At 37.7% G+C, this 22,779-nt stretch overlaps 3 protein-coding genes across 4 annotated transcripts in view; all 3 read right to left on the reverse strand.

Moving 5' to 3' along the window:
- LOC127629902 (carboxypeptidase D-like) overlaps positions 1-6,138 on the reverse strand; it is a 33,116-nt gene extending 26,978 nt beyond the window's left edge. Inside the window, exons 1-2 of the mRNA XM_052107203.1 lie at positions 5,404-6,138; positions 4,907-5,154 (exon numbers count right to left, since the gene is read on the reverse strand). Of these exons, the coding sequence (XP_051963163.1) occupies positions 4,907-5,154; positions 5,404-6,032 (877 nt within the window). The 5' untranslated portion in view covers positions 6,033-6,138. The remainder of the gene's footprint in view (positions 1-4,906; positions 5,155-5,403) is intronic.
- Positions 6,139-7,855: 1,717 nt separating this feature from the next.
- On the reverse strand, positions 7,856-14,009 carry ywhae1 (tyrosine 3-monooxygenase/tryptophan 5-monooxygenase activation protein, epsilon polypeptide 1). Of its 2 annotated transcripts, XM_052107220.1 has the most exons (7): positions 13,824-14,009; positions 12,207-12,406; positions 12,017-12,123; positions 11,702-11,908; positions 11,458-11,594; positions 9,460-9,499; positions 7,856-8,903 (listed from the first exon to the last, which is right to left on the reverse strand). In XM_052107220.1, exons 1-6 carry the CDS (start codon positions 13,885-13,887, stop codon positions 9,492-9,494), a joined length of 723 nt encoding a protein of 240 aa, XP_051963180.1. In that variant the 5' UTR covers positions 13,888-14,009; the 3' UTR covers positions 7,856-8,903; positions 9,460-9,491. The 2 variants fall into 2 exon arrangements, with proteins under 2 accessions (XP_051963180.1, XP_051963179.1); XM_052107219.1 differs by lacking the exon at positions 9,460-9,499 and having other exon boundaries at positions 13,824-14,008.
- Positions 14,010-17,046: 3,037 nt separating this feature from the next.
- crk (v-crk avian sarcoma virus CT10 oncogene homolog) lies at positions 17,047-21,988 on the reverse strand. Its single transcript, XM_052107218.1, has 3 exons — positions 21,456-21,988; positions 20,272-20,852; positions 17,047-19,376 (listed from the first exon to the last, which is right to left on the reverse strand). Exons 1-3 carry the CDS (start codon positions 21,673-21,675, stop codon positions 19,239-19,241), a joined length of 939 nt encoding a protein of 312 aa, XP_051963178.1. The 5' UTR covers positions 21,676-21,988; the 3' UTR covers positions 17,047-19,238.
- Positions 21,989-22,779: the final 791 nt, after the last annotated feature.

Raw genomic sequence — 22,779 nt, forward strand, 5'->3', positions numbered from 1 at the left:
GAAAACAACTGAATACAGCTCAAAGGATAAAACAATGGTGGCAGTGAGCAAGGTACTAATAAACAAGGTACTAATATAAAATGACTTTGAAGACCCTTGATTGTGAGCTTTTGCTCTTTGCAGAATTAATATTCGCAGATTGGCAAAAAATAACATGATGCTACATATTGTACTTTTGACCTAGACAGCAGTGAGAGGCCAACAATATCTGCTCAGTTATTTTTTTATGTAAGTCAGTACACTCACTCATAGTAATGCCCTGAGCAGCTATTTCCATGAAATACATCTCAATGAATAAGTAAAGAAGAAAATAAAAACCTGTTTATCCTAGCTAACATTTCAATAACAAAGCTATAGTCAAATCACCAATAAAAACAAAAGCGAATTTTGCTTGTTTAGACCTTTGCCAATAAGGTGATTGGTTCTGATTGGTTTTAAATAGATAATTTCCATTTTTGGTTAACTATCTCATTGTTTACTCATCCTCATGCCATCCCAGATGTGTATGACTTTTTTTCTTCTGTTGAACACTAAGATTGTTCCAAAAATATCTCAGCTCTGTAGGTCAATACATTGCAAGTGAATGGTGAAAGTTCAAAAAGCATATAAAAGGCAGCATAAAAGTAATCCATATGACTCCAGTTGTTAAATCCATATCTTCAGAAGCGATACGATAAATGTGGATGAGAATGTTTTGTTTTGCTGATTTGCTTTCTTCATACATATTGCCACCTACTGGACAGGGAGGACAATTTATTGGGAAAAAAAAAATACTTAAATATTGATCTGTTTCTAACCCACACTTATCATATCACTTCTGAAGAAATGGATTTAACCACTGGAGCCATATGGATTACTTTTATGCTGCCTTTAAGTGAGTAAGTTTAAGTTCTGGCCACCATTCACTCCAGGGCTCCAGACTGCGCAAATGCGACCAAACATAATTGAGTTATGTTTAACTTTACAATAACTTTAAAATCTAGTCGCCAATGGGTTGTGTGCGTTCATATGCAGTTTCGTCAGATATCATCTTGTGAGTTATTGAATATATTTTTAGAATGCACACAACCAGTGTGTATCGCGCCACTTTTCACCTGTTCTGTTTCTGGCAAGCTCACTGCACCGTATGCAACAACAAACCCAGTACGAGTGAGTCCTGAACAAATTACTCTTTTGAACTGGGTATTTTTCATGAATCGCTCGAAAGTGTTTGAACTCAGGAGCTCAAGTTCGCAGTTTTATTCAGATTCACTTTCTCAGCGAATCAGCCATCAGTAAGCTCACAAATGGGAGTGAAGACATTTCAAAATAAGAGTCCCATGTGTATTTTGGGCTTTTTTATAATTAAACGTCCCATATTGTGTACCAATTTTATTGGTTCTGGTAATTATTAATTGGGATTGGAGTAGCACAATAAACTGTATCTGGGATTTCGTTCAATTAAACTTGATTAAAATTCTCTCTCTCTCACATATATATATATATATATATATATACACACACACACACACACACACACACACACACACACACACACACACACACACACTGGCAGCCAAACATTTGGAATAAGGTACAGATTTAGCTGTTTCTAAAGGAAATTGGTGTTTTAATTCACCAAAGTGGCATTCAACTGATCACAATGTATAGTCAGGACATTACTGATTAAATAAAACAGCACCATCACTATTTGAAAAAGTCATTTTTGATCAAATCTAGACAGGCCACATTTCTAGCAGCCATCACTCCAACAGCTTATCCTTGAGTAATCACGCTAAATGGATCATTTGGTACTAGAAAATCCCTTGCCATTATATTAAACACAGTTGAAAGCTATTTTGTTCGTTAAATAAAGCTTAACATTGTCTTTAAGATGCCACTGTATGCAATAGACTGGCATGTCTTAAGGGCAATATTAGGTAAAAAGGCAAAAAGAAACTCGTCAGTCAATCATGGTTTTGAGGAATGAAGGCTAAAATTGACAAGATTTCATAAAAATTTTCATTTTTGGGTGAACTACCATTTAAAAGGCAGGTGAGGTCATATGCAACTTGTCTATCATGTTTAAAGAGGATGTCAGAAGGCCAGTTCTTCTGTTTGCCAGCACATATCCTTGCTAACTGTTATTCCGACTAATATGGTGACACAGAAAACAAACATTTGCGGAGACATCCTGGTTAGTCCAAGAATAGATATCCTGTTTTAGACGATGTGTTAATTTAAGTATGTGCATTTAATGTACAATTAAGCATTAGGTTAAACTTTATTAATATGTGACTTGTTTTAGTGTTTTATTAAACTGCAATCTTTACCAAATATCTTTGGGGCACTGAATTGCAGAAACTCATAATTCAGGTCATTGAACAGGCTGGTAAGGTGTTTGTACGGTTATGGCTAGCCAGATAGAACATCCGTTTCCAAGCAAAGAGAAAACAATACAAAAAGACTGAAACTCAAACTTAAAAAGGAAAATCAATGTCACATGATATGTGCACATAACACTTGTCTGCTTTTTCAAAGATAGCATTTAGTTTAATGTTATTAGGTCAATATGTGTCATAAAACAAACAATTAATGCTCAAGTGATATTTTTATGGGATTAAATAGATCTTGGAGTACTTGAGATTTGTTTGATAACCAGAAATTTCATTGAATTATTCATGTATGCAATTCCACTGATTCACAACTTTCACCAAGAAAAAACTCCTATAACAGTTAAATCCACATGGTGCTCACAAGACAGTGCCCTTAGGTTCTTGAATGTTCCTAAAGGCAGATAAGACCACCAGTCTTTATCTTCACCAATAGAAGGCCTGTACTCTCTAAATTGAATAAGCAGCATGGTTAAATTGATTGTAAACTCATATGTTTAAAACACAATTGCATATTCCCAAGAAAACATAATTAGCCCAAAACTGAGAGGCTCTGACAATAATCTGCAATCAGATCTGGACAAACGAAGTTCACCAGGAGACTGGTTGTGCATGTCTTAAGGCACATAATAGATCAGACCTGCAGGTTTTGAGGCACATTAAGGATCATGTTTCTGTAGTTGGATGTGATAATTCAGGACTGTAGAGACTGAGGTTACAGTGACTTGTTAGGAGAGTAATCAGAGACCAGCAGGGGTATATTGCAGAACAGTAAGCTTACAGGTTTTGGATTACTTGTTAGACTTCTTTCTAATGAGAGAACTGTCTGAGCACACTGTACACATTACTAAAAACCAAAGCACTTCCAATTCCAGCATTCCACAATTGTTTTATTTTTCAAAAGAGATATCTTAAAGGAACAGTTCACCCAAAAATGAAAATTCTGCAACAATTTACTCCCCCTAATGTTATTCCAAACCAATAAAATGAAAGTGAATGGTGACTGAGGCTGTCATTCTGCCTGTTGCATGCAGCAGGCAGGACCCGATGCAGCTGCCCGATTTCCCTTGAGCCGCTTAAAATATCAAAACGCTCTCCGTGAAAATAACCTCAGAATCTAAGCATCGTTTCGGGCAGTATTTGAACTTGTTTAAACAAGTAGTACGTGCTTTAAGTAATCGCGTGTAACAGTTTTTCATATTGTATTTGCTTCATGAAAACGTATTTAACTTTGTTGCACACAAATAAACAGCTTTTAGTATGCGAGTAAAACAATATGCCTCTTGTATTCTATTCATTTATTAATGTTAACGACTGTCCACCTATTGTTATTTCTTTGCAACCCTCTTTGCTATGCACTAATTATCTAGTTCACTGACTAACTGATTTTACTATGAGTGTGATGAAGTGTCATTTTGTGGGCATGTGAACAGTTGTGTTTGCCAGTAGTCTAGAGTTTGTTAGAACAATAATATTATGATGGGACAGAATATTTAAACTACTTGCATTAAGTTCTTAAGGCAATGCTGCTTTAAAACACTACTACTGTCTCTATGACTGATGTTTCCATTTGTTTGTGTGTAAGCATATGTGTTTTGGTGTGTGTGTGTGTGTGTGTGAGCATGTATTTATCACTTTGTGGGGACCAAATGTCCCCATAAGGATAATGAAACCCAAACATTTTGACGGTGTGGGGACATTTTGTCATTCCCCGTGAAGAAAACAGCTTATAAATCATACTAAAATATGTTTTTGGAAAATGTAAAAATGCAGAAAGTTTTCTGTGAGGTTAGGTTTAGGGGTATGGGATAGAATATAACGTTTGTACAGTACAAAAACCATTATGTCTATGAAAAGTCCCCATAAAACATGGAAACCCAACATGTGTGTGTGTGTGTGTGTGTGTGTGTGTGTGTGTGTGTGTGTGTGTGTGTGTGTGTGTGTGTGTGTGTGTGTGTGTGACAGGCCAACATCAATTACATACAAATTACGGAAATAAGTCACTCGACCTTACAGATGATGAAAAAAAACAAGACTTCTATTTTGAAAAATATGGTAACTTATACAGGCTTGGAATGACATAAGGTTGAGTAACTTATGACAGAACTTTCAGTTTTGGGTGAATTAACCCCTTTAAAATGTGTGGCCTGGAGCTGTTTGGTTTATGTAATCTATTACCAGCTCTCCTACTAGGAAAACTGTAGAGGAATGTTCTAAGAAAAGAAAAAGTATGTTGGCAGGGCCAAACACTCTCAGTTCCATTGACCTGCCCACAGTCTACAAGAAATTGCCCCCCTACATGAGCTATCAGCTAAACTGAAAACTAAGGAGCAGAAAACCAAAGATAAATCAATTAAATAGAGCAGTTTAAGAACAACAAAGTGAGGTTAATAGAAAATGAAGCTCATGCAACAAACACATCTTCAGCACTATGGAAACAAAGAGTTTAAAGTCCCTGTGACAATGAGGGTGAAATGCAAATAAAAAGAGCAAAGAATGTGGCAAAGTGAGGATTTTAAGCATTATCTACGAACCTGTCACATCATACCACTTTGCTCCATTCGTAATGCCATGCTTGAAGGTCTCACTTAAGCTTTCATCACATTTCGGCTGCCCCGTATTCATGACAGGGTTATTCTCTGCGTAAACCCGTGCCAAGTATCTGAATAGAGCATCATCGGGAGACCTGCTATAGGTGCCTTCGACATCATGTGATGCAGAGTCATCATAGGGATAACTAGCCACCACAGTACCACCATGGAGATTCCCAGAGAGGACAAATCTGGAAAAGAGCAAATCAGTTAAAATCAGCTATTTTACCTATTTGCAATTAGAGACAACAACTTCCAGGGAATCACTGTGCAACATGATAATACATGTCCAAAGGGCATTTTTGTGCACACTCTTTATGAAGTCCCAGTCATGTAAAACCTGTAGAATGTGTAGGCTATTTATTGTAAAGTAAATGTGTTATTTTGGATGGATGTATGGATAAAAATGAGTGACAGAAAGAGTTTGTGACTTGTCTTACTTGTTCTCCAGTATCCACCTCATGACAGCAGTGCCTTCAGGAATATCTTCTACATTCACGAGTATATTTTCAAACTGATCAGGGAAACTTCGATTGAGGTCAATGTGTTTGGCGTTATAGCGACCCTCAACACTGCCCACACAATCCCCCTCAACAGACCTCTCAAATCCATCAGGGTTCATGCTCGGCATGATATAAATATCCGTGCTGTTGACCAGCTCGGTGACCCGCGGATCGTCGCCGTACCCCACCAGCAAGTGCTCCAGTAGATAGATGAGAACCTGCCGGGACACGGTCTCGTCTCCGTGCATGTTGCCCACGTACTTGAATTTGGGCTTTCCAGGTACATCAGCAGTGGGGTCCTTGGTGATTCTCATGACCCACAGCTCTCTACTTTCAACGGATCTCCCAATACTGTTCAAATTTGCGATGTTTGTGTATTTCTGTGCAAGACTTTTGAGAAGATCAGTTAGTTCCTCATAATTGTAGTATTTGTTGTAAGTCTCTGCCTCCTGCCCTGTCTCTACACCTAAAGCAACAGAGTTGGTGGAGCTGATCAAAACAATAACTAGAGATAAAAGCGAAAGTGTACGTTCATAGGTCAAGTTGTTTCCCCTCTGTTCCGACATGTTTCCGAAGACTCATTGACATACACATGAAATCCTAAAATTTGTCCGCCTTCAGACAGGTCGTTTCTTTAGCCTGACGTCGGGGTATTTTTAGTAGGGACTTCCTGCTAACGATTTACGAAGGGTGGAGTTTCCATGACAGCCGGAAATCTTTCAAAATAAAAGTCACGATCGATTTCTCCCATCCTGCTGTCGACCGAGGGCTTTCCCAACTTGGTCGTGTCTAGAAAGGAACCCTCGAACTAGGAAAGTTTCGCGAGATTCTTAGGCTGTTACTTAGTTTAGGTTTGGGGTAATGTTCATGTTAAGATAAGAATTATGGATCAGTTAGGTTTGGTGAAGGCGTAGGGGTCCTGTGGGATTCTACATAAACACAGCGTGCAAATGCCGCACGCTACTCTCGCGAGACGTTTTCCAACTCGATGGTTCCCTTCTGGACAGGACGCAACTTTTTTTTGTAAGATGAACCCTTTTGACCTATTTGCTTACATTTTAGATTATAGGCCTAATTAATTCTACGTCTTTGCATGCTCACTTTTTAAATGATTATGTTGCTATTATTTTACATTTTAAATTAATTAAACATTTTAATTTAATTTTGACATTTTATCAGTCTCACAAACCACATGCATGAACCCAGGTTTGGGAAACCCTAGATCAGAGCAGTCCCCTGTAATTTTACTATATGAAAAAATTAATTCCAATCTGATCCAACCTGGTTAAGACACAGCATTCAAATAGAAGAAATAGAGTAATAAAAAAAAAATTAAAAAAAAGGTGAAACCTTTCTAAAATCACATAAATGCAAGAAAACAAATACATATAAAATACATATTTGTGGTGTTATTAATGTATTAAAGAAATCTGTATGCCTGTTCTCCTTTTAAAAAGATAGGATCAGATGAACTCAACAATAATAATAATAAAAAAAATCCTGATTAACTTAAAAATATGTATATACAGTAAATAATCAACTTAATTTAAAAACAGAAGTATCATTTAAACATGTTTTGCACTGGAAACTGGGGTAGGGTTGATGTTTACAATTTGTTAGTGTATACTACAAAAATCTATTTTACAGAATGTGATAAATATAGATCCTTCAGTTCACTTCATCTAAATGTCATCTGCACTAAATTGACGTATGCAGTATTGTGCAAACATTTTAGGCACAGACAAAAACATTTGTCTTAAGATTTTATATCTTCTGACTGTAGGAAACTAGATTTTTAAACATTCCTTTTGCAAATAGAAATAGATAAGTGATTCCAAGATGCTTGAAACAACATATCTGCCAACAACTTCGAAAAACTGCACAAGTGCACCTAGAAGAATTGGTGCTGTTTTAAATGCAAAAGGTGGTCACACCTAATATTGATCTTGTTTTTTTGTTAACTGCAAATATGAATAGCAAAAAAAATGTTTTACAGTCACTATAAAACTTTTTCGTAACTGCCCAAAATCTTGCACAATAATTATGTCACTCATAACAACTAATATCCAAGAATGATCGCATATACTAAAACCTAAAATCTTGGATTTGCAAACCCCAGTATCTACCTGTCCTACTAGCCACATGAAATGTTTTGTTCTTTCCTCTTGCTTATTCTGAATGGTAATTATTCTTTAATGCAAAAGACAAATCGATAATTTCATGAAAGACTTAGTTCTGACTGATTTATCTGACCTTGCAAGGTAAATCCTTTCCAACAAATGGAAATTTTGTATTTCAGGTTGGAAAGGAAAAGCATGTGGAGGAAATAATATAATATGTAGAGATGTGGGGGGAAAAAAGGAAAACATTTAGAGTGCAGAGGAGCAGGTTAAATATTTTACTCGAGGCAGTTTTATTTTAAGTGAATTGTTAATTCCATGCTGTTTCTTGGTAATACAGATTTTAGGTCTGTGGTTCCAGTCAGACATCCAGTAGTACAAACTAGTTTCAAGTTAACAAAGAACAGAAGAAAATAAGCATTATGTAGTTTTGGGGGAAGAAGAGAAATAGACTATTTCATGTAATCATGCAGGCTTAAAATCAACTTTATTAGTGCTTTTTTTTTTTTTTTTTCTTTTTTGAGACAGCCAATGGAGACCTGCATGTCTTGGTTCTAAAAGCAACAAGGCTCCTTCAATTTTATAGTGCTGCAGCTATCCACCCACCATAATCAGCCTATGTGAACAATACAGTATTTTAGCACAAATTACAGTCCAGACCACTGGTAAATGTTACTACATAACTACTACTTTGTAATGTTAAGCATTTTGCTCCACAATGAAAGAAATTTGCTTTGACTTTCTCTGAAAAACTAAATTAACAAAAAGAGCACTTTTAAACTTGCCCTTTTAAAGGTTTGTTTTCTTTAACTGCATTTGATAATTGCACTAACACAGAAATATTACAGCTTAAACCACTAATAGTAGACATATCAGTAATAAAAGTTAATTTCTGTAATTACATTAAGAAAAACTCAAAATATATCCAGCAACTGATAAAAATGTAGAGAAATAAATCAAATGAACATAAAAAAGGAAAATGTTTTGTACCAGGGAAAAATTAAAATAAAATACAAACTTTTTAAGTTCTGACCATTCAAAAATCATAATTGAAGTTTGTTTCATAAGTGGTATATTTTATTTCAATTTAAGGGGTAATAAAACAGAATAATATTAAAAATCAAACAAAGGGAGAGAAAAAAAAACTGGAGGCATCAAGCTGTTGAGTGCCAGTCGTAAGGTTGGGCTTGGTGGCTCCCTTTGTGAGTAGGGTCTGGGGAAGAGAGGGGAGAGTGCGGTGGAGTCTCATATTGGCTGTGTTGTCTCATTGGTTTTCATCCTCCACATCTTGCAGCGCCTCTTTATTCTGTTCCTCACCTATGTACAGAGAAACAAGGCCAGTGTTATTCTATGTTAAATAGTTATGTCCCTTCTAGCAACTCAATCTGTGATGTGTTGTACAGTTTTGCACATCAAGTTAAACCCTTGCAAGATCTGTGCATTAGGAGTTTGCTAAAATTATATAAAAAGCAAAAACATCTAGTGAACACATGCTGTGAGAAATTAATCGTGTTAAAACACAATTTTTTTTAAATATCAAGCTAAAAATAAATAAATCTGGCTTAAGGCTAATTTGAATGCTGTGTTATCTTGTGTAGACATTTCATTGACAGATATGAATAACTGAAAATCGATACCCTCACTTTAGATTTTATAGGAGCACATACCATAATTTCCAAACTGTAATAAACTGGTACAACACAGTCATTCCATTTGGACAGAGTGGCAGTGATCATGCAGAAACGGTTTCACACATGCTGAACATACAGCACTCCTGTGGCTACAAAAATCGCAACACAAAGCTTACAAACGGGTGAGTGATGATGCAATTGTGGACAAAAGGTCAAGAGCTGGAAAGAGTGGCCTCACTTACAAATAAAGTTTGTGGGTAATTAACATTTTCCTTTAGGAATCTAAATAGTGGGAATGAAAAGGCAAGATGGGTTAAATTGGATATCATGAGTTCGGACACATCATGTAGGTCCCTATGATTTCCGCAATGGAATCCAGTCATAAAAACGGCATCAACAAATAAACGCAGGTTACGGAATTTGACATTGGGATAAAATTAATGCATTAATGCTTAAGCAAATTAAAACTGCGATATGCCTTGATATTGACAATTAAATCAAAAAGGCTGAGATGTATTTAAATATTCAGTTTGCATGTGCTGCATGCTTCAAAAGGGAGTTCGTGAAGCCGGCTGCTCACACACTGATAACACCTCATCATAAGTATAAGCATCACATGCGCTCTGTGTTTGTAATAGATTACAGACAGCAGAGCGCGCATTAAGGTTGAAACACACCGCACATGCAGACTACACTGTATATTTATAAATTAAATTGCAGCCTTTTGCAGTTTACTATGTACATTTAAGCTACATAGTGAACTACTTATCCAAAGGTGTGAAGCTGTAGTCAAAAACATACAAACTCGATGCGCTTCATTCGGCTTTCCACCAAAATAGGAGCTTAATTTAATTAGACGTGTGAAATCACAAAAGAAAAATTGCGAAAGAAATATACTACTACTGTATAGTAAAATGTGATATTCAACGTAGTAATAATTAATAATTATTAAATAACAATCACAATATATTAAAAGCAATATCTTACCAGCATGAATGCTGTTGTACTAAAAAGTTTTCATCAATGCATTCATAAATACCATGATGCTCTGCTAAGCAACACTGTATTTGACCAAAATAATAACTCCAATATTGTGTTTGACTGTATAGAAGCACTTTATTTTAATTTTATCCCCTTTCCTCCCCAATTTGGAAGGCCCAATTCCCACTAATTAGTAGGTTCTAGTGGTGGCGCAGATACTCGCCTCAATACGGGTGGCAGAGGACAAGTCTCAGTTGCCTCCGTTTCTGAGACAGTCAATCCGCACATTTTATCACGTGGCTCGTTGTGCATTACTCCGCGGAGACTCACAGCATGTGGAGGTTCATGCTACCCTCCGTGATCCATACACAACTTACCACATGCTCATTGAGAGAGAGAACCCCTAATCGCTACCACAAGGAGGTTACCCCATGTGACTCTACCCTCTCTAGCAACCAGGTCAATTTGGTTGCTTAAGAGACCTGGCTGGAGTCACTCAGCACACCCCGGATTCGAACTCGCGACTCCAGGAGATGGTAGTCAGCTTGCTGAGCTACCCAGGCCCCCAGAAGCACTTTATTTGATAAAAAATAATGTCATGGTATGTTGAAAAACAATTGTTTTGTTTTTCATTTAATTCTATAAATTCATTTTAATTACACATTTTTCTGACTATAACAATTATATTTGACTTCAAAACACGGAATTTGAAAAAACTAATTATGGATCCCATAGGGCCCTAAAGATGACATGAGAATGTAGTAGAGAGATTATCCTGACTATTTTCTACAGAGATGTAGTGATGTGAACCGCATTTGGTCAGTATGTTCTTATAAAAAAAGCAGAACACAGTCAAAGATGTTAAAAAGCTATTTGCTTTAAGAAAATACAGCATATGGTTCCATTCTTTCTGGTGCAGAAATAAATGTCTGCATAAGACCAATAACATATTTATCCTAACAAGGTGTCAAAAATAGCACCAACACAAATGCATTCTAAAAGAAGTGATGTTCTTCCAGCAAAAACAAAGTCTCTTCATGAAAACTAGCTTGAAAAGGGGCTTATTTAATAACCCTTTAAAAATAGATCTAAGTGATGGCGGGAAACTGTGCCTTACCATTCCTAATTTAGGATGCTCTGAAACAATCACTTTAAAAATATCTTTGGCTTTTAGTAGAACTTTAGAAATATATATTTTTTTTAAAGAAATGTTCTTCAAATTAAGCATCTCAAACGTCAATACCAAAGCTTTGTCTTACCATCTCCCTGCATATCTGAAGTCCATAGTGTCAGGTTATCACGTAACAACTGCATGATGAGCGTTGAGTCCTTGTAGCTTTCTTCACTCAATGTGTCCAGTTCAGCAATAGCATCATCAAATGCCGCCTTTGCCAACCTAAGATGTACACATGAACCGTTATTTAATTTCAACATCCATGTGTACACTGAACAGAAATACATTGACAATAAACATGTTCTTTTTCAATCAGTAGCCCAACACACCTGCATGCACGGTCGGGAGAGTTGAGGATTTCATAGTAGAATACGGAGAAGTTAAGAGCAAGACCCAAGCGAATGGGGTGTGTTGGCTGAAGGTCTGTCATTGCAATATCACTAGCAGCTTTGTAAGCAACCAAACTGTTTTCTGCAGCCTCCTTCCTGTCGTTTCCTGTGGCAAACTCGGCAAGATACCTGTGGTAATCACCCTTCCTGTGGCATCAAAGGGAGAAAAGCCCTGTTTAAAAAAACTCACGAATCAAGCCGTGACCTTAATTTGCGACAGTGTTAGATTCACTGAAAAACCAATGGCTTTCATACATTTTGTAGTAGAAGACCTTGGACTCTCCCGAAGTCGCAGCTGGGATTAGGTGCTTGTCCAATACATCAAGGATGTCATTGCAGATTGATTTCAACTCAGTCTCAACCTGAAAATGAGAGGGTAGAGGTTAGAGGCACAAAATGAATCATCATAGTGAGGTTGAGAATCTGTGCAGGGGTGACATCTTACCGTTTGCCTATATTCACGAATCATTTTCAGTTTGTCCTCTCCACCCTTATTTTCCTCTTTCTGCTCAATACTACTGATTATCCTCCAGGATGCTCTTCTTGCCCCAATCACATTCTTGTAGGCCACTGAGAGCAGGTTTCGCTCTTCAACCGTTAGCTCAACATCCATCCCAGCCACTTTCTTCATGGAGTCAACCATTTCTAGAAAATTGAGAATAATCTTGAGACATTTTGCTTAGTGAATTTAATTATGGGCCAGATTTTTAGCTTATACCCATTATTATTTCACAAGTCAATCAGAAAGTATAGGGCATGATCCACTTATTGACATATTCAAAGAGATGAATATGTCAATATACAATAAAGTACTTTTAAATTTAAAATTGAATTACTTTTTTTTTTCTCTGCTGAACACAAATATTTTAACTCTGTATGTCCTCACAATGCAAGTAAATGGTGGCCAGAACATTAAAGGTCCAAAAAGTTTTTTTTATTTTTATTTTTTTACAATAAATCACCACTTCCACATTTTTCTTTTGTTTTTTGGTGATTCGCATTTGTGCATATTGCCACCTACTGGGCAGGGAGGAGAATTTAAAGTAAAAAAGGACTTAAATATAAATCTGTTTCTCACCCACACCAACCATATTGCTTCTGAATATATTAATTTAACCAATGCAGTTTTATGGATTACTTTTATGCTGCTTTTGTGCTTCTTTAGCCATCAAAGTTTTGGACCCCATTCACTTGTATTGTATGGACCGATCTCTGTGGGTAAACAGTCGCTTTAACTGCTCCCTCAAATTGCACAACAGTTTTGATATGGTATGAAGACAAAAGTCTCTCCCAAATAACAAGATAAACTTCTACCCTTCACCAAGGTGCTGTTGGAATATTTCGTTAAAATATATAATGAAGCCAGTGACCCTGTCCTCACAAGCACCACATATTACAGTATGAAATGAAAACTCACTGCATCTCAGCTTACTAAGCATTTGTTGTTTTACTGTACTGTGGCTTCTAGCCCTTTCAAGTGGCTGGCTGTGCCTCAAAACCTAGTGAGTTAACTGCCAAGAAAGCATTTTTGGATATGAGAATTAAAACGCGAACTATAATACCCAAAATGCTGTTTATGTAGGCAGCTCACCGGGTCTTGCGACAGCCACTCTTCATGTGCCGCGAGGGTAATCGAAGTAATGTGAGCCCGAAGCATTTCTCGTGATTTACTTGTGTCGTTTAAGACCGCTGTTAATAAATGAAGAACTGTTATTTGCCTACATGAGGCTTAAAGACCGCAGCCACCCCCTCCGCCATGGCTAGCAACAAGCTTGCCTCACCCACTAACTCTCCGCCATTTTGTCTCCTCAATAAACGTCTCCATCTTCACATGCCATTCTACGGTTACCCCGATATCACATCGGTAGAATAAACAGGTGATAAACACGAAAAAGCCACGTTATAAAAAGTCAAAAGAGATCGGTTTGTCATTTATATGATGCTCGCTTTTATAATCGCAAATGCAGCTGCTAATTAAGCCAGCTAACCTGACCGCCAGTTAGCCTGCATGAACACTCGCTTTGCAAAAATAACGTTACCGTTACCTCGCACTGTATCTTACCATCGTATCTCTCCGCCTGCTCTGCGAGTTTGGCTTGATACACCAGATCCTCCCGATCACCCATGTTGGAAAGCGCGCGTCAAGCGTGTTTTGAGCGAGATTGAGAGCGAAGGAGGAGTGTGAGTTCACCGGCAGGCCCCTATGCGAGCAACAGCTGCGGCGTGAATGGTGGAGTAAAGATGGCGTTACACCTTCATCCGGGAACTTTCACTCAGAGCATCTCCACACTCTCCCTCTCTCCCCTCACGAAGGATGGATTTTTAACCCTCTTTATTTGAGAAGAGAATAAAAACCACGCGTTTTTGTGTGACCTACATCTTGCATTTTGTTAGCGGACTGGCATACGCTGTAAATTACTTTGAAATCAAATTATTGCTTTGAGGTTTGTGATTTTAATCTGCCATTAACCATTGTCTTTTAACGTTTGTTTTTAACGGGATAGTTCACCCCAAAATGAAAATCCTCTCATTATTTACTATCCCTCATGCCATCCCAGATGTGTATGACTTTCTTTCTCCTGCAGAACACAAACGAGGATATTTAGAAGAATATTTCACCACTGTAGGTCCACACAATGCAAGTTAATGGTGACCAGAACTTTGAAGCTACAAAAGCATAAAGGCAGCATAAAAGTGATCTATAAGACTTCAGTGGTTTAATCCATATCTTCTGAAGTGATCCAATCGATTAACAGACCAAAATATAAAAAACAAAATTAACATCTTGCCATTGCAATCTCCAGACAAGATCAAAATTTCAAGCTTGATTACACTTCCTAGTGCTTGATGCATGTGCAAAGCATAGTTCATCTTTTCTTTACTGATAAAACAACCTCCGCAGTTCTATCATTGGAGAGAGGGTAACAGTCAACTAGCATCAAGGGCGTAGATTTGGCTTGAACATTGTTAGTTACCTCACCCCCACCCCCCTGGAATCTACACCCCTGACTGGCGTTACGACATTAAGACACTCTATGCAGATACCATACGAATAGGGGGAGTTGTAAACTGACACCTACCTGTCGCAATATTTTCTGTGTATTCTCTTATAAAATAGCTATTTTATTGCAGTAAACTCCACACAGTTAATACCAAAAAGATTGTTTACTGTAAAACTTGTTGAATTAGCAAACATGCCGTCAATTCATTAAGCAATGAACTGTTTCCTCACAAAAGCAGCATTATTCAGCACAATGAAGCCTCTCCTCCATAGACATCCTTTTTAAAAAAATGGCCTTTTGTTTCCTCACCAGTGTACAGCCCATAGAATGCCTTATTCTATTTTATGCTAAGCTTGTAGGCTCACTTTGGAAGAAGGGCTATGGCAGAGCACTCTGTGCTAGGAAGTGTAATCAAGCTTGAAATTATGATTACCAAGGAAACTGCTGATGTCAAGATTTATAGTGAAAATTTACTTAGATTTTGGTCTGGTCTCACACAAAATGGATTGGATCTCTTCAGAAGACATGGAATAACCACTGGAGTCATATGGATTACTTTATTTAGTATTTGCCCCTTTCCTGATTTCTTCTATTTGTCATACTAAATTGTTTTAGATTTTCAAACATGATATAACATAAAACAAAGGCAACCTGAGTAAACAGAAAATACAGTTTTCAAATATATATTGTTTTTACTGAAGCAAAAGTTATCCAATACTTATATTACCCATGTGAAAAACGAATTGCCCCTTAAACTTAACTGCTGGTTGTGCCACCATCAGCAGCAACAACTGCAACCAAACGCTTCCAATAACTGGAGATCATCAGTCTTTCACAATGCTGTCGTGGAATTTTGGCCCACTCTGCTGTAGTTCAGCTACTCTGGAGTGTTTTTGAGCATCAACTGCCCATTTAAAGTCCTGCCACAGCATCTCAATTGGGTTCAAGTCAGGACTTTGACTAGGCCTTGTCTTCCAAACTGTTCCACTATCGACTCATCAGCCCACAGAACATTCTCCCAGAAGGTTTGAGGATCATCAACGTGTGTTTTGGCAAAATTCAGAGAAGCCTTAATGTTCTTCTGGGTTAGTAGTGGTTTTCACCTTGCCACCCTTCCATGGATGCAATTTTTGGCCGGTGTCTTTCTGATCCTGGAGTCATGAACAGTGACCTTTATTGATGCAAGAGAGGCCTGCAGTTCCTTGAATGTTGTCCTTTTTTGTGACATTCTGGATGAATCATTGATGTGCTCTTGGAGGAATTTTGTGCCAAGTTTTTCCCATTTGGAGATAATGGCTCTCACTGCAGTTCTTTGGAGTCCCAGAGCCTTTGACATAGCTTTGTAACCCTTCCCAGACGGAGTTAATTCAATCACCTTTTTCCTCATCATTTCTGGAAATTCTTTCAACCTTGGCACAGGGTGCTACAGGGTGAGACTTTTTAGACAACTTCATGCTGCTGAAAAGTTCTATTTAGGTGTTTATTTCTTTGAACAGAGCTGGCATTAATCAGGCCTGTGTGTGTCTAGTCCAGCTGAGCCCCGTTATGAATGCTGTTTCATATATTTGGGGACTTCATAATTAAGGGGGTAAATAATTATTGACACAGGCCCATTATTATTATATAGGTTTTAGATAACGTTTTTGCATCACTAAATAACATTATCATTTAAGAACTGTATTTTGTGTTTACTCAGATGCCTTTGTCTTATGTTAGATTTTAGAATTTTGGAAACAATTTAGTATGAGATATACACAAAAACAGACGAAATCAGGATGGGGCAAATTATTGGAACAGCACCGTATGTTCTTTTCAGAGATTAAACGTTTTGAACACCATTCATTTGCATTGTATTGACCAACAGAGTGGAGATATACTGTTATTACAAAATAGCACACCATTTTCTTTGAAGAAACTTGGAGTACCATGCAAATAAAATGGCACATAATTATAGTGATCTTTCAGTACTATGGTTTTATTATCAGATACCATCACTGTGCCATGGCACTGCTACAGTACTTTTGTTGTAAGCAGTGTCATAACGTCACAGTTTTCTACCAATTTGGGAGCAAAGATTTAATAACTATAGGAAACCATTTAGAAATTATAAAGCTTTTGATAAAGTTGATCATAAATGTCAAAAACTATTATACCATAATAGAATAACAAAAACTTGCTTCTCTGTCACGTTCTATGTTGTATGACAAAACCGAGTACTAAAACAGGTTTTACTATCAAGGCATGCAACCTAAAATTACTGGCAGATAAAAGGTTTGCGTAGCATTACTATAAGGGTCAACTTTATTTCATGTACAGGAATAAAACTGTAACACAAACGAAGGGTTTTTGTGTATGACTTAAACACTGTTCTGACAGACTTGGATGAACATATAGGATAACACAAGATTAATTTCACAAAATTACTGTGTTGATATTTAGGTTCTAAACATAATACTTTGGGTACAATTAAAATGTAGACACAAATTGTGATTACTGTTAACCCAGTCATAGCTCAAAGTGATGCTCAGTCTCACAGAACAGTAGAGACTTATAAGACTCCAACACCAGCTTTCCTTTGTGACTGATTTTAGTGATCTTGTTTGAAAATGGGCAATTCTGATTGAAACATAATAGAGACTTAGACAGTTAATAAGACAGGTAATGAACATCAAAGTCCTTCATAATTATGACTTAAGTGACAATTACATAACATGGCTGGCTTGCTGTCACATCATGGCAACATATAGCTAACCTACACACACACACACGACTTAGGTTTCTAACATTTAGGTGTGACATAACAAAAGCGAGAAGAATTTCCAGGTGATTGTCAATGTTACTGAACAAAGTTAGTCAACTTTTTAAAAAGCAACAACATATAAAAGGTAAAGGGTAAAAACATTAATATTTCATAGTGTTGTTCTGGTAGCCTGTCTATTAGTGTTTCAACTTAACGACTTATATATTTGTCCACAGACATTCAAGTTCTATTCCCTATGAGCAATAGTAATGGAAGTAGGTTACAACAGTTAAAAACAAAAAGTTTCTGCCGGTTCTACAACTCTTTCTCCCCTTTTTGTATTTTCTAACCAATTAGGTTAAAAACATTGCAGATTTGGTCATTGCCAACAATTTGCAATTAAGGCAGGCAGCTAATTAGGAAAACAACATCTGCATTTGACTTGGTACATACATATTTGGGCATTACAGGAGAAAATATCCTTTCTCAATCTACATCAATTCAGAAATAAAAGGCTTGGAGTTTGATGTCTAAACAAAATATCTAGCCAGGTTACAGATACATTAAGTCAATTGTAGATAAAGTCTTCTTGTCTGTGCAAAGTCAGTTTTGAGCAAGATACATTTGAGGTATCAGGTTAGGCATCTCAGATTAATGTGACACTTCATAAAATGTCAATATCTAACAGTAGTTAGGGGGGTTGAGAGTTGCTAAATGAACCACTTACTGTATATTTAAACTTGACAAGGGATGTTTTGTCAAAAATGCATTAGTTAAATTGAGAGGATGAAATTTAAAAACAAAAATTCCTATCCATCTTGTCTTAAATTTACTTTTTGTAAAGATCAACAGCTGAAACTAGCATAAGAAATTAGGGTTACACATTCAACAAATCTGCATTTAGTGTAATAATTCCAAGTACAGCAATAATGGTGAGCAAGTAGCATTTCCCGATAATAGATAATGAAAATGTAGTAAAACTCTAAGTTACTTAGCGGTACTAAAAAATGATGATGCATGAGAGACCATGTGTCCAACCGACCCGTGGCCCATCCTGTATTCATCAGAAATGGTTGTGCATACATAAAACTTAATGCGGTGAAGGCTCAGGCTTCTCAATCTGCTCATTTTTGCTCAGTGTACCGCCCAGTAGGAACCGCTTCATGATACAGTTGACAAGCGGTGAGCCAGTAATGACAAGCCAATCAAGAAGACTGTACTGATCGGAATGGTAAACATTAGCATGTTTGATCTGCAGTTGTTTTTCAGACACTGAATATTTTCATGTAGTATATGATTTGTAGTGTGGAAGAGGGCTTGTTGTCAATCCTGAAAGCTGTTATATAAGTAGTGTAAGCAACTGCATTCAAATAAGCAAAGGAACAGTCCCTTGTTAAGACACCAATCTTCTCACATTTTAAGTCCAAGCAGGCATCTCCTCTTTTCTTATTAGTTCACAAGAGGCCACACACTAACAACACTCCTCTCTCTGTAGTGTATGGTGTTGCATGTGGACTTGTAGTGTTTACCCAGCAAATAACTTCAATTATAGCATAAAATCTAACAAGTGAATTGTTGCAGATACTGTGTATGTTGGCAAGACAGACACAATGGCACAAGGTAATGACAAAGGCGGGGAGGTAAAGGAGCTCGCAGAGGGGCAGTTGTGAGGACTTGTGAGGAACTGGAGTGTGTGTGTACATCGAAGGGCTGCTAGGGAAGACAGTCTGCTCTCTCAGCTCAGTTCGTCCTCTGGATTGTGCTGGTCCAGCAAGCGGACGTGGGTAAAGGGAAAATGGCCATGCTTTCCCTTGCACTCACCCTCCCACTGCCCGTTTACATTGATCTTGGTCACCTTCACCATGTCTCCGACCTAAAGCACAGAGTAAAATTGTGAACACAAGAGCACTTCAGAAAAATAACACAAGACAAGAGCAAAGGCTGTCAGAACTACCCTTAGGAAGCAATTGTGTTTGTAAATCTGTCTTTTAAAGGGATAGTTCACCCAAAAATGAAAATTCTCACACCATTTACTCACCCTCATGCCATCTCAGATGTGTATGATTTTTTCTTGTACTGAACACAAAAGAAGATTTTAAGAAGTATATCTCAGCTCTGTAGGTCCTTTCAATGCAAGTGAATGGTGATCAGACCGCTGAAGCTCCAAAAATCACATAAAAGCAGCATAAAAGTGGTTTAAATCTATGTCTTCTGAAGCGATGTAATCACTCTGGGTGAGAAACAGATCAATAGTACTTTTTACTATACATCTCCACGTTCACTTTGACTTTCAGAATGTGAAATTAAAAGGAGATTTATGGCAAAAAAGGACTTAAATATTGATCTGTTTCTCACCCACAGCAATCATACTGCTTCTAGAACCACAGATTTAACGGAGTCATATGGTTACTTTTATGCTCCCTTTATGTGATTTTTGAGGCTTAAAAGGTCTGGTCACCCTTTACTTGCAATGTATGGACATACAGAGCTGAAATATTCTTCTAAAAATCTTAGTTTGTGTTCTACTGAAGAAAGAAAGTCATACACACCAGGAACGGCATTAAGGGTGAGTAAATGATGAGAGAATCTTCATTTTGGGGTGAACTATCCCTTTAAACATAGAGGATCACAGATCCACAAAATCCAAATCAGAAATAACCTCCCTTCTATTTCAATGTTTACAGATGTTTACTGTTAAATTCTACATAAAGCACATTTGTATAAAATATAGAGTCTGTTTCATTCAATGTTGTGCAAATACTTGTTACCTCTAAAGCGAGAGCAGTCTTGTCATAGGCATTGGGAACTCTCTTCTGAATCGCCCTGGCAAACACTGGACCATTCTGAAGGTTGGGTAAGGATGTGGGCTGAGCATACTGGCCTGGCTCACCAAGCAGAGGGGGGGACTGAGAACAGTGGCCATCAGAGTTGCCGTGAGCACCTGGTCCTCCGACAGATCCACTTCCAGGGGCCCCTGATGTTGGCGAGGCTGGCCGGTACTTCTCCACATAGGGCACAGGGATCATCCCGACACGGCCTTCTGAATTCTGAGCATTCCACCACTGCTCCTCTGGCTTCTCCAGGACTCGTAGAACATCACCCTTTCGAAACGGAAGATCCTCATCGTCGTTGCCTGGGAAGTCAAACAGGGCACGGACGTGCTCCTCCTCCAGCCTCTGTGGAGCTGCTCCTGTTCCTGCATTGACACTAATGAAGGAAGAGTGCTTGGATTTGCTAATGGGCTCTATGAGAGTGGTGGTATCCAGGTAATGGATCTTGTAGAACTCCAACAGGGCAGGTAAGGCATCGAATTCCTGATCTCCAATGCGGAACCGAGGAGGAGCGAGTCCTAAAAGATGACAGCAAACATAAGTTCATTTGATAAGATTCAATTCTATGCAATCTATGAATCACAACAAAAATAGTGGGAGCACTACAGTATTGTCTATATTGTCTCTACTTTAGAAAATACCAAATAGTTTTGGCCTAAACCAGGGAAACTGTCTAAAGTAGCCTAAAATGAATCTTCCAACACAATCAGTGATTCACCAAAAAAATCTTAGACATCTAAATGACAACTAAAATAATTGCGTATAAAGAAAAACAGTAACTCTGCCTCCTATTTGAATTTTGAAAAGATCAAATCTTAAATAGGCCTATATCTAAATTGTTGAACTAAATTGGTAGCTTTATAACCTGAATCACTTTGATTCCTATTTGATTTCTGAAAAGACCAAAAGTCTTAAAACATCTTAATTGCTAAAATAAAACAATAACAACAGCGGAATGACAGAAGAAATGATCAAAACTGTACCAAATAAGTCTATGTTACATTTACGAAATGAGATCATATGCTACATTCATACACTATTACAATCATAAAACAGCTAAATGTGTTCATTCATCCAGTTGTTGCCAGTGATGAAGTCCCCTCTTTGCATGTACCCCTTACCTGGTCCGGACTGGCGATTGCTGCTGATGCTGTTTATTATGTAATGAGAGACTTTGGAGTTCTCCGAAACAGACAACACGTAGTCCCCGGGAATAGTGATCGAGTCCCGCACCAGGAAGACCCCGTGCCTCTGCCCTTGGAGCAGCGAAACCGCCTCCTGTCGGCTTAATCTCCCCCAATACCAGCTCCCCCGGTCCTCTGAATCGAAATTTCCGGCCATGACTAGCACAAGACAAAAGCCAAGGCTTCACAGGCCTTTCCTTCGCCTCTCCTTATCCGCAACCAGCGTTCAACTCATGCACAAACTTTACCGCGTTCCGTTGATGAACACGTTTGGAATCCGCGCACCATTCGCACAGTTTTCGACACGTTTTGTTCCAATCGAGCGAGAAATGAGCAAGACACTGGAGGCCGAACGTACACGACACGCTAAAATCTACAACTATTCGCCAAGACCCTCTGATTATCTTTCAGTGTACACCAAAATGTACATTGGAAGTTGTCACAAGGAAGTTCAAATATTTCAAATGGCGGACAAGGGAAACAATTTTTGACCTTATTTCCCGGATGTGATGCAATCCCAAAATCGGTTCTCATGGTGCCTGTACATCGCCATATTGATGCGGTCAATGTTAAAAATGGGGCCGTAGCGTTTATTTAATTTACATAGCTGCGTGTTTCAACGATTCAATTGGTATTATGTATTTACTAATATAGTTATTTTTATTCATAAAGACTTTACCTCATTAAAATGTTTTTTTACGAATACCGATTTTCGTAAAAAAATCGTTTTTGTGAAATATTAAATTTCACAAAAACTCAATGTCCATTATATTACGGCATTCTACACTTACAATTGAGAGTTCATAACAGTACGTATGGCAATTCATTAACGCGGATCTACTTATTTATTCACAAGTTGTTCTTGTTTTAAGTTGTTAAACATTGTACCGGAAGTACGTAAATCACTGCACGGTGAATCCGTTACCGACCACTAGATGTCGACATCAATTACTGATTCGTTTGTTGGTTCTGCACCAGCATATTTAAAGGAATATTCCGAGTTCAATACAAGTTCATCTCAACCGACAGCATTTGTGGCAAAATATTGTTTACCACAAAAAATAATTTTGACTTACACCTCCTTTTCTTTAAAAGCAAATATCTGGGTCCCAGTGAGGCACTGAACAATTGAAGTAAACAATTGAAGTCTACTTACAATTGAAGTAAATGGTGACAATCTGTAAACATTAAATAAAAAGTTTTATAGCCACAAGACATAAACAATATGTGTGTTTATATGATTTTAGTGTGATAAAATCAC

The sequence above is a fragment of the Xyrauchen texanus genome, chromosome 36 (assembly GCF_025860055.1).
Source record: "Xyrauchen texanus isolate HMW12.3.18 chromosome 36, RBS_HiC_50CHRs, whole genome shotgun sequence".
NCBI classification, from domain to species: Eukaryota; Metazoa; Chordata; class Actinopteri; order Cypriniformes; family Catostomidae; genus Xyrauchen; species Xyrauchen texanus.

Coding starts and splice junctions, on each gene's coding strand:
- crk (XM_052107218.1), bottom strand. CDS start 21,675: ATGGCCGGAAATTTCGATTCAGAGGACCGGGGGAGCTGGTATTGGGGG. Junction 20,853..21,455: donor CAATCGCCAGTCCGGACCAG/GTAAGGGGTACA, acceptor GTCATCTTTTAG/GACTCGCTCCTCCTCGGTTC. Junction 19,377..20,271: donor AGACTGCTCTCGCTTTAGAG/GTAACAAGTATT, acceptor TCTGTGCTTTAG/GTCGGAGACATGGTGAAGGT.
- ywhae1 (XM_052107219.1), bottom strand. CDS start 13,887: ATGGGTGATCGGGAGGATCTGGTGTATCAAGCCAAACTCGCAGAGCAG. Junction 12,407..13,823: donor GCAGGCGGAGAGATACGATG/GTAAGATACAGT, acceptor TCAATTTTCTAG/AAATGGTTGACTCCATGAAG. Junction 11,595..11,701: donor TCTCCCGACCGTGCATGCAG/GTGTGTTGGGCT, acceptor TGTACATCTTAG/GTTGGCAAAGGCGGCATTTG.